The sequence below is a fragment of the Salvelinus alpinus genome, chromosome 5 (assembly GCF_045679555.1).
Source record: "Salvelinus alpinus chromosome 5, SLU_Salpinus.1, whole genome shotgun sequence".
NCBI lineage: Eukaryota > Metazoa > Chordata > Actinopteri > Salmoniformes > Salmonidae > Salvelinus > Salvelinus alpinus.
In genome coordinates this window covers 1078586-1090671 of record NC_092090.1, presented here as the reverse complement: position 1 = coordinate 1090671, position 12086 = coordinate 1078586, and the positions used below count along the sequence as shown (strand labels likewise).

The 12086-nt window shown below is 40.1% G+C and overlaps 1 protein-coding gene across 4 annotated transcripts in view; it reads right to left on the bottom strand.

Moving 5' to 3' along the window:
- The window catches only part of mctp2b (multiple C2 domains, transmembrane 2b), a 194403-nt gene that overhangs the window by 32917 nt on the left and 149400 nt on the right, over nt 1–12086 (bottom strand). For 3 of the 4 annotated variants that reach the window (XM_071400323.1, XM_071400321.1, XM_071400324.1), the window contains 4 exons: nt 10698–10812; nt 10360–10389; nt 1446–1649; nt 1234–1364 (listed from right to left, as the gene is read on the bottom strand). In XM_071400323.1, coding sequence (XP_071256424.1) covers nt 1234–1364; nt 1446–1649; nt 10360–10389; nt 10698–10812 — 480 coding nt within the window. The remainder of the gene's footprint in view (nt 1–1233; nt 1365–1445; nt 1650–10359; nt 10390–10697; nt 10813–12086) is intronic. The other variant, XM_071400322.1, reaches the window with a different exon arrangement.

Sequence of the window (12086 nt, the reverse complement as noted above, 5' to 3'; positions counted from 1 at the left end):
AAAGGGATCCAGAATGACCATATTGTAACTAAAGGGATCCAGAATGACCATGTTGTAACTAAAGGGATCCAGAATGACCATGTTGTAACTAAAGGGATCCAGAATGACCATGTTGTAACTAAAGGGATCCAGAATGACCATGTTGTAACTAAAGGGATCCAGAATGACCATGTTGTAACTAAAGGGATCCAGAATGACCATGTTGTAACTAAAGGGATCCAGAATGACCATGTTGTAACTAAAGGGATCCAGAATGACCATGTTGTAACTGTAGAGATCCAGAATGACCATGTTGTAACTGCAGAGATCCAGAATGACCATGTTGTAACTACAGAGATCCAGAATGACCATGTTGTAACTACAGAGATCCAGAATGACCATGTTGTAACTACAGAGATCCAGAATGACCATGTTGTAACTAGAGAGATCCAGAATGACCATGTTGTAACTACAGAGATCCAGAATGACCATGTTGTAACTACAGAGATCCAGAATGACCATGTTGTAACTACAGAGATCCAGAATGACCATGTTGTAACTACAGAGATCCAGAATGACCATGTTGTAACTACAGAGATCCAGAATGACCATGTTGTAACTAAAGGGATTTAGAATGACCATGTTGTAACTACAGAGATCCAGAATGACCATGTTGTAACTACAGAGATCCAGAATGACCATGTTGTAACTAAAGGGATCCAGAATGACCATGTTGTAACTAAAGGGATCCAGAATGACCATGTTGTAACTAAAGGGATCCAGAATGACCATGTTGTAACTAAAGGGATCCAGAATGACCATGTTGTAACTACAGAGATCCAGAATGACCATGTTGTAACTAAAGGGATCCAGAATGACCATGTTGTAACTACAGAGATCCAGAATGACCATGTTGTAACTACAGAGATCCAGAATGACCATGTTGTAACTAAAGGGATCCAGAATGACCATGTTGTAACTAAAGGGATCCAGAATGACCATGTTGTAACTACAGAGATCCAGAATGACCATGTTGTAACTAAAGGGATCCAGAATGACCATGTTGTAACTACAGAGATCCAGAATGACCATGTTGTAACTACAGAGATCCAGAATGACCATGTTGTAACTACAGAGATCCAGAATGACCATGTTGTAACTACAGAGATCCAGAATGACCATGTTGTAACTACAGAGATCCAGAATGACCATGTTGTAACTACAGAGATCCAGAATGACCATGTTGTAACTCACATGCCGTAACACTCCTCATATTTGCGTCCCTCTTTGTTCCAGACTTCTATCTCCAGGACCCCAGGACCCTCCGGGAACCGGTTGAAGTCAAACCTCTCCCTCCACTGGGGGTTGGCCTTCTTGGGCTGGTTCTGAAGACAGGAGGGGAGAGAGGACTTAGAGGCAGAGAGAGAAAGAGAGTGTGTGTGTGTGTGTGTGTGGCATTCTCCTACCCTGCTCTTGTATCTCTGCTCCCCCAGTCTGAATCGTACAAACAGCTCTCCAGGTCCTTCCTCTGGCAGGTCCTGTCCCTCCACCAGGGTCACCCCCACTACACCTGACCACAGCTGACACTTCCTCAGAGACTCTGATAGACGACCACTCTGGGCCAGCGGAGACTGGAGGGAGGAGGACGAGAGGACAGTTCTATTGATAACCTGTTCAAATAACATGCTCTGTCACCACTACTGTTATCGTGCTACACGATCACTATACACTGTGTTATAACACAGATAAACACCAGGTCAATGGATTTCAAATGAGCCATGCTATATCACCATTATAACACAGATAAACACCAGGTAAATGGATTCAAATGAGCCATGCTATATCACCGTTATAACACAGATAAACACGAGGTCAATGGATTTCAAATGAGCCATGCTATATCACCGTTATAACACAGATAAACACGAGGTACATGGATTTCAAATGAGCCATGCTATATCACCGTTATAACACAGATAAACACCAGGTACATGGATTTCAAATGAGCCATGCTATATCACCGTTATAACACAGATAAACACCAGGTACATGGATTTCAAATGAGCCATGCTATATCACCGTTATAACACAGATAAACACCAGGTCAATAGATTTCAAATGAGCCATGCTATATCACCGTTATAACACAGATAAACACGAGGTATATGGATTTCAAATGAGCCATGCTATATCACTATTATAACACAGATAAACACCAGGTAAATGGATTTCAAATGAGCCATGCTATATCACTGTTATAACACAGATAAACACCAGGTACATGGATTTCAAATGAGCCATGCTATATCACCGTTATAACACAGATAAACACAAGGTACATGGATTTCAAATGAGCCATGCTATATCACCGTTATAACACAGATAAACACCAGGTAAATGGATTTCAAATGAGCCATGCTATATCACCGTTATAACACAGATAAACACCAGGTACATGGATTTCAAATGAGCCATGCTATATCACCGTTATAACACAGATAAACACCAGGTCAATAGATTTCAAATGAGCCATGCTATATCACCGTTATAACACAGATAAACACGAGGTATATGGATTTCAAATGAGCCATGCTATATCACCGTTATAACACAGATAAACACGAGGTACATGGAATTCAAATGAGCCATGCTATATCACCGTTATAACACAGATAAACACCAGGTACATGGATTTCAAATGAGCCATGCTATATCACCGTTATAACACAGATAAACACGAGGTATATGGATTTCAAATGAACCATGCTATATCACCGTTATAACACAGATAAACACCAGGTAAATGGATTTCAAATGAGCCATGCTATATCACCGTTATAACACAGATAAACACCAGGTCAATGGATTTCAAATGAGCCATGCTATATCACTATTATAACACAGATAAACACCAGGTAAATGGATTTCAAATGAGCCATGCTATATCACTGTTATAACACAGATAAACACCAGGTACATGGATTTCAAATGAGCCATGCTATATCACCGTTATAACACAGATAAACACAAGGTACATGGATTTCAAATGAGCCATGCTATATCACCGTTATAACACAGATAAACACCAGGTAAATGGATTTCAAATGAGCCATGCTATATCACCGTTATAACACAGATAAACACCAGGTCAATAGATTTCAAATGAGCCATGCTATATCACCGTTATAACACAGATAAACACGAGGTATATGGATTTCAAATGAGCCATGCTATATCACCGTTATAACACAGATAAACACGAGGTACATGGAATTCAAATGAGCCATGCTATATCACCGTTATAACACAGATAAACACCAGGTACATGGATTTCAAATGAGCCATGCTATATCACTATTATAACACAGATAAACACCAGGTAAATGGATTTCAAATGAGCCATGCTATATCACCGTTATAACACAGATAAACACCAGGTCAATGGATTTCAAATGAGCCATGCTATATCACTATTATAACACAGATAAACACCAGGTAAATGGATTTCAAATGAGCCATGCTATATCACTGTTATAACACAGATAAACACCAGGTACATGGATTTCAAATGAGCCATGCTATATCACCGTTATAACACAGATAAACACAAGGTACATGGATTTCAAATGAGCCATGCTATATCACCGTTATAACACAGATAAACACCAGGTAAATGGATTTCAAATGAGCCATGCTATATCACCGTTATAACACAGATAAACACCAGGTACATGGATTTCAAATGAGCCATGCTATATCACCGTTATAACACAGATAAACACCAGGTCAATAGATTTCAAATGAGCCATGCTATATCACCGTTATAACACAGATAAACACCAGGTACATGGATTTCAAATGAGCCATGCTATATCACCGTTATAACACAGATAAACACCAGGTACATGGATTTCAAATGAGCCATGCTATATCACCGTTATAACACAGATAAACACCAGGTACATGGATTTCAAATGAGCCATGCTATATCACCATTATAACGCAGATAAACACCAGGTATATGGATTTCAAATGAGCCATGCTATATCACCGTTATAACACAGATAAACACCAGGTCAATGGATTTCAAATGAGCCATGCTATATCACCGTTATAACACAGATAAACACCAGGTACATGGATTTCAAATGAGCCATGCTATATCACCGTTATAACACAGATAAACACCAGGTACATGGATTTCAAATGAGCCATGCTATATCACCGTTATAACACAGATAAACACCAGGTAAATGGATTTCAAATGAGCCATGCTATATCACCGTTATAACACAGATAAACACCAGGTCAATGGATTTCAAATGAGCCATGCTATATCACTATTATAACACAGATAAACACCAGGTAAATGGATTTCAAATGAGCCATGCTATATCACCGTTATAACACAGATAAACACCAGGTCAATGGATTTCAAATGAGCCATGCTATATCACTATTATAACACAGATAAACACCAGGTCAATGGATTTCAAATGAGCCATGCTATATCACCATTATAACACAGATAAACACCAGGTATATGGATTTCAAATGAGCCATGCTATATCACCGTTATAACACAGATAAACACCAGGTACATGGATTTCAAATGAGCCATGCTATATCACCGTTATAACACAGATAAACACCAGGTACATGGATTTCAAATGAGCCATGCTATATCACCATTATAACACAGATAAACACCAGGTCAATGGATTTCAAATGAGCCATGCTATATCACCATTATAACACAGATAAACACCAGGTATATGGATTTCAAATGAGCCATGCTATATCACCATTATAACACAGATAAACACAAGGTCAATGGATTTCAAATGAGCCATGCTATATCACCATTATAACACAGATAAACACCAGGTCAATGGATTTCAAATGAGCCATGCTATATCACCATTATAACACAGATAAACACCAGGTACATGGATTTCAAATGAGCCATGCTATATCACCGTTATAACACAGATAAACACCAGGTACATGGATTTCAAATGAGCCATGCTATATCACCGTTATAACACAGATAAACACCAGGTAAATGGATTCAAATGAGCCATGCTATATCTGTTTAAATCTGTTTCATACTGTACGCATACAGCGGAGGACGACACACTGCTAATTACAGATGTTTCAATCTGTTTCATACTGTATGCATACAGCGGAGGACGACACACTGCTAATAACAGATGTTTCAATCTGTTTCATACTGTATGCATACAGCGGGGGACGACACACTGCTAATAACAGATGTTTCAATCTGTTTCATACTGTACGCATACAGCAGAGGACGACACACTGCTAATAACAGATGTTTCAATCTGTTTCATACTGTATGCATACAGCGGAGGACGACACACTGCTAATAACAGATGTTTCAATCTGTTTCATACTGTATGCATACAGCGGAGGACGACACACTGCTAATAACAGATGTTTCAATCTGTTTCATACTGTATGCATACAGCGGGGGACGACACACTGCTAATAACAGATGTTTCAATCTGTTTCATACTGTACGCATACAGCAGAGGACGACACACTGCTAATAACAGATGTTTCAATCTGTTTCATACTGTATGCATACAGCGGAGGACGACACACTGCTAATAACAGATGTTTCAATCTGTTTCATACTGTATGCATACAGCAGAGGACGACACACTGCTAATAACAGATGTTTCAATCTGTTTCATACTGTATGCATACAGCGGAGGACGACACACTGCTAATAACAGATGTTTCAATCTGTTTCATACTGTATGCATACAGCGGAGGACGACACACTGCTAATAACAGATGTTTCAATCTGTTTCATACTGTATGCATACAGCGGGGGACGACACACTGCTAATAACAGATGTTTCAATCTGTTTCATACTGTATGCATACAGCGGAGGACGACACACTGCTAATAACAGATGTTTCAATCTGTTTCATACTGTATGCATACAGCGGAGGACGACACACTGCTAATAACAGATGTTTCAATCTGTTTCATACTGTACGCATACAGCGGAGGACGACACACTGCTAATTACAGATGTTTCAATCTGTTTCATACTGTATGCATACAGCGGAGGACGACACACTGCTAATAACAGATGTTTCAATCTGTTTCATACTGTATGCATACAGCGGAGGACGACACACTGCTAATTACAGATGTTTCAATCTGTTTCATACTGTATGCATACAGCGGAGGACGACACACTGCTAATAACAGATGTTTCAATCTGTTTCATACTGTATGCATACAGCGGAGGACGACACACTGCTAATAACAGATGTTTCAATCTGTTTCATACTGTATGCATACAGCGGAGGACGACACACTGCTAATAACAGATGTTTCAATCTGTTTCATACTGTATGCATACAGCGGGGGACGACACACTGCTAATAACAGATGTTTCAATCTGTTTCATACTGTACGCATACAGCGGAGGACGACACACTGCTAATAACAGATGTTTCAATCTGTTTCATACTGTATACATACAGCGGAGGACAATCTGTTTCATACTGTATACATACAGCGGAGGACGACACACTGCTAATAACAGATGTTTCAATCTGTTTCATACTGTATGCATACAGCGGAGGACGACACACTGCTAATAACAGATGTTTCAATCTGTTTCATACTGTATGCATACAGCGGAGGACGACACACTGCTAATAACTGATGTTTAATCTGTTTCATACTGTATGCATACAGCGGAGGACGACACACTGCTAATAACAGATGTTTCAATCTGTTTCATACTGTATGCATACAGCGGAGGACGACACACTGCTAATAAATAGAACCAACCTGCTTTAACATCCTCAAATCAACCAATACATCCTTTAAGATATTAGTAGGGTTGGGGCAGTAACTCACTGTAAAACACTGAACGGTTCTTGGTGCTACACTGCCCTCTAGTGTAGAAATAAAATACCAATGTCCAGTTTCATGGGACTGATTCACTTCAAACAAATGAATTGTTCCAATGACAAACTGTCCGTTTTGGATCCTGATTAAATAGTGGTGTCAGTTCACTAGAGTGGATCCTGATTGAATAGTGGTGTCAGTACACTAGAGTGGATCCTGATTAAATAGTGGTGTCAGTTCACTAGAGTGGATCCTGATTAAATAGTGGTGTCAGTTCACTAGAGTGGATCCTGATTAAATAGTGGTGCCAGTTCACTAGAGTGGATCCTTAGTGATTAAATAGTGGTGTCAGTTCACTAGAGTGGATCCTTAGTGATTAAATAGTGGTGTCAGTACACTAGAGTGGATCCTTAGTGATTAAATAGTGGTGTCAGTTCACTAGAGTGGATCCTGATTAAATAGTGGTGTCAGTACACTAGAGTGGATCCTGATTAAATAGTGGTGTCAGAACACTAGAGTGGATCCTAAGTGGTGTCAGTACACTATAGTGGATCCTAAGTGATTAAATAGTGGTGTCAGTACACTAGAGTGGATCCTCAGTGGTGTCAGTTCACTAGAGTGGATCCTTAGTGATTAAATAGTGGTGTCAGTTCACTAGAGTGGATCCTTAGTGATTAAATAGTGGTGTCAGTTCAATAGAGTGGATCCTGATTAAATAGTGGTGTCAGTACACTAGAGTGGATCCTGATTAAATAGTGGTGTCAGAACACTAGAGTGGATCCTAAGTGGTGTCAGTACACTAGAGTGGATCCTAAGTGATTAAATAGTGGTGTCAGTACACTAGAGTGGATCCTCAGTGGTGTCAGTTCACTAGAGTGGATCCTTAGTGATTAAATAGTGGTGTCAGTTCACTAGAGTGGATCCTGAGTGATTAAATAGTGGTGTCAGTTCCCTAGAGTGGATCCTGATTAAATAGTGGTGTCAGTTCACTAGAGTGGATCCTTAGTGATTAAATAGTGTTGTCAGTACACTAGAGTGGATCCTGAGTGATTAAATAGTGGTGTCAGTTCACTAGAGTGGATCCTTAGTGATTAAATAGTGGTGTCAGTTCACTAGAGTGGATCCTTAGTGATTAAATAGTGGTGTCAGAACACTAGAGTGGATCCTAAGTGATTAAATAGTGGTGTCAGTACACTAGAGTGGATCCTTAGTGAGTAAATAGTGGTGTCAGTACACTAGAGTGGATCCTTAGTGGTGTCAGATCACTAGAGTGGATCCTTAGTGATTAAATAGTGGTGTCAGTACACTAGAGTGGATCCTGATTAAATACTGGTGTCAGTTCCCTAGAGTGAATCCTTAGTGGTGTCAGTTCCCTAGAGTGGATCCTTAGTGATTAAACAGTGGTGTCAGTACACTAGAGTGGATCCTGATTAAATAGTGGTGTCAGTACACTAGAGTGGATCCTAAGTGATTAAATAGTGGTGTCAGTTCACTAGAGTGGATCCTTAGTGGTGTCAGTTCACTAGAGTGGATCCTTAGTGATTAAATAGTGGTGTCAGTACACTAGAGTGGATCCTTAGTGATTAAATAGTGGTGTCAGTACACTAGAGTAGATCCTAAGTGATTAAATAGTGGTGTCAGTTCACTAGAGTGGATCCTTAGTGATTAAATAGTGGTGTCAGTACACTAGAGTAGATCCTAAGTGATTAAATAGTGGTGTCAGTTCACTAGAGTGGATCCTTAGTGATTAAATAGTGGTGTAAGTACACTAGAGTGGATCCTTAGTGATTAAACAGTGGTGTCAGTACACTAGAGTGGATCCTTAGTGATTAAATAGTGGTGTCAGTTCACTAGAGTGGATCCTTAGTGATTAAATAGTGGTGTAAGTACACTAGAGTGGATCCTTAGTGATTAAACAGTGGTGTCAGTACACTAGAGTGGATCCTTAGTGATTAAATAGTGGTGTCAGTACACTAGAGTGGATCCTGATTAAATAGTGGTGTCAGTACACTAGAGTGGATCCTTAGTGATTAAATAGTGGTGTCAGTACACTAGAGTGGATCCTTAGTGATTAAATAGTGGTGTCAGTACACTAGAGTGGATCCTGATTAAATAGTGGTGTCAGAACACTAGAGTGGATCCTAAGTGATTAAATAGTGGTGTCAGTTCACTAGAGTGGATCCTTAGTAATTAAATAGTGGTGTCAGTACACTAGAGTGGATCCTAAGTGATTAAATAGTGGTGGCAGTTCACTGGAGTGGATCCTTAGTGATTAAATAGTGGTGTCAGTACACTAGAGTGGATCCTTAGTGATTAAATAGTAGTGTCAGTACACTAGAGTGGATCCTGATTAAATAGTGGTGTCAGAACACTAGAGTGGATCCTAAGTGATTAAATAGTGGTGTCAGTACACTAGAGTGGATCCTTAGTGATTAAATAGTGGTGTCAGTACACTAGAGTGGATCCTAAGTGATTAAATAGTGGTGTCAGTTCACTAGAGTGGATCCTTATTGATTAAATAGTGGTGTCAGTTCACTAGAGTGGATCCTTAGTGATTAAATAGTGGTGTCAGTACCCTAGAGTGGATCCTAAGTGATTAAATAGTGGTGTCAGTTCACTTGAACTGGATCCTACGTCCTTAGTGATTAAATAGTGGTGTCAGTACACTAGAGTGGATCTTAAGTGATTAAATAGTGGTGTCAGTTCACAAGAGTGGATCCTTAGTGATTAAATAGTGGTGTCAGTACCCTAGAGTGGATCCTACGTGATTAAATAGTGGTGTCAGTACACTAGAGTGGATCCTTAGTGATTAAATAGTGGTGTCAGTTCACTAGAGTGGATCCTACGTGATTAAATAGTGGTGTCAGTACACTAGAGTGGATCCTTAGTGATTAAATAGTGGTGTCAGTACACTAGAGTGGATCCTTAGTGATTAAATAGTGGTGTCAGTTCACTAGAGTGGATCCTACGTGATTAAATAGTGGTGTCAGTACACTAGAGTGGATCCTTAGTGATTAAATAGTGGTGTCAGTACACTAGAGTGGATCCTTAGTGATTAAATAGTGGTGTCAGTACACTAGAGTGGATCTTAAGTGATTAAATAGTGGTGTCAGTTCACTAGAGTGGATCCTACGTGATTAAATAGTGGTGTCAGTACACTAGAGTGGATCCTTAGTGATTAAATAGTGGTGTCAGTACACTAGAGTGGATCCTTAGTGATTAAATAGTGGTGTCAGTTCACTAGAGTGGATCCTACGTGATTAAATAGTGGTGTCAGTACACTAGAGTGGATCCTTAGTGATTAAATAGTGGTGTCAGTACACTAGAGTGGATCCTTAGTGGTGTCAGTACACTAGAGTGGATCATTAGTGGTGACAGTTCACTAGAGTGGATCATTAGTGGTGACAGTTCACTAGAGTGGATCCTAAGTGATTAAAGTGGTGTCAGTTCACTAGAGTGGATATCGTTGGATGACTTACCCTGATACTCCTCTTCCTCTTAGGCCACCTCTGCAACAAGTACATGCAGGTTACAAGCACAACAGAACAACACACTGTCACAGTTAGTAGAGGAACCAAAACATGCAAATATATCTGCAGAATATGTCAAAACATAAGGTAGACATCATAGTTGGGGTCAATTCCATCAAACTCAGTCAAATCAGGAAGTAAAAAACAAATATTTCATTTTCTTCAAAGCTTATCTATGAGAAACAAATGGAATTGGAAATTCAGTTTACTTCCTGAATTGACTGAACTGAAAAGTAATTGACCCCAAGCCTGTTAGATATGGTATATTGTATTGTCTAGTTCCTTACAGAGTTCCTCTCGTTGTCTCTATCCCTGAGAGAGAGAGACATGTCCAGCATGATGACTCCCATGTCCTCCTCCAGACTGTTGGGGTCGTCCAGACGCACGGACAGCTCACACACCCTGGGGATACAACAGGGTTAGCTTAGCATAAAACATGGTTCAGTTAGCCTGGGTTAGCTTAGCATAGTCACTATTCAGTTAGCCTGGGTTAGCTTAGCATAGTCACTATTCAGTTAGCCTGGGTTAGTTCAGCTAGGGCTGTGACGGACGGATGGACGATAATGGGGGTTTGTACATTTTATCACATGGATATGCTTCTTAATAAAAACCTTCTTGAAACAAGCCATTACGCTTTGTTATGCCAGGTTGGAGAGAATCTGTCTCATTATGAAGAAATGCCAGGTTGAAGAGAATCTGTCTCATTATGAAGAAATGCCAGGTTGGAGAGGATCTGTCTCATTATGAAGAAATGCCAGGTTGGAGAGAATCTGTCTCATTATGAAGAAATGCCAGGTTGGAGAGAATCTGTGTCATTATGAAGAAATGCCAGGTTGGAGAGAATCTGTCTCATTATGAAGAAATGCCAGGTTGGAGAGAATCTGTCTCATTATGAAGAAATGCCAGGTTGGAGAGAATCTGTCTCATTATGAAGAAATGCCAGGTTGGAGAGAATCTGTCTCATTATGAAGAAATGCCAGGTTGGAGAGAATCTGTCTCATTATGAAGAAATGCCAGGTTGGAGAGAATCTGTCTCATTATGAAGAAATGCCAGGTTGGAGAGAATCTGTCTCATTATGAAGAAATGCCAGGTTGGAGAGAATCTGTCTCATTATGAAGAAATGCCAGGTTGGAGAGAATCTGTCTCATTATGAAGAAATGCCAGGTTGGAGAGGATCTGTCTCATGTGAAGAAATGCCAGGTTGGAGAGGATCTGTCTCATGTGAAGAAATGCCAGGTTGGAGAGGATCTGTCTCATGTGAAGAAATGCCAGGTTGGAGAGGATCTGTCTCATGTGAAGAAATGCCAGGTTGGAGAGGATCTGTCTCATGTGAAGAAATGCCAGGTTGGAGAGAATCTGTCTCATTATGACGAAATGCCAGGTTGGAGATTTTCGTATTGACAACATTAACGGCATCAGAATACTTGTCTGTACTGACATGTGTAACTGATAGATGCACACACACACCACGTGTTAATGTTTTTAAATGTATAAGATTACTTTACTGATCATATTCCACTAGAAACTGAGATTAGCTCCGGTTGCTGGCTCTCTAACCTCTCTAACCTCCCTGACCTCTCTAACCTCCCTGACCTCTCTAACCTCCCTGACCTATCTAACCTCTCTAACCTCCCTAACCTCCCTAACCTCTCTAACCTCTCTAACCTCTCTAACC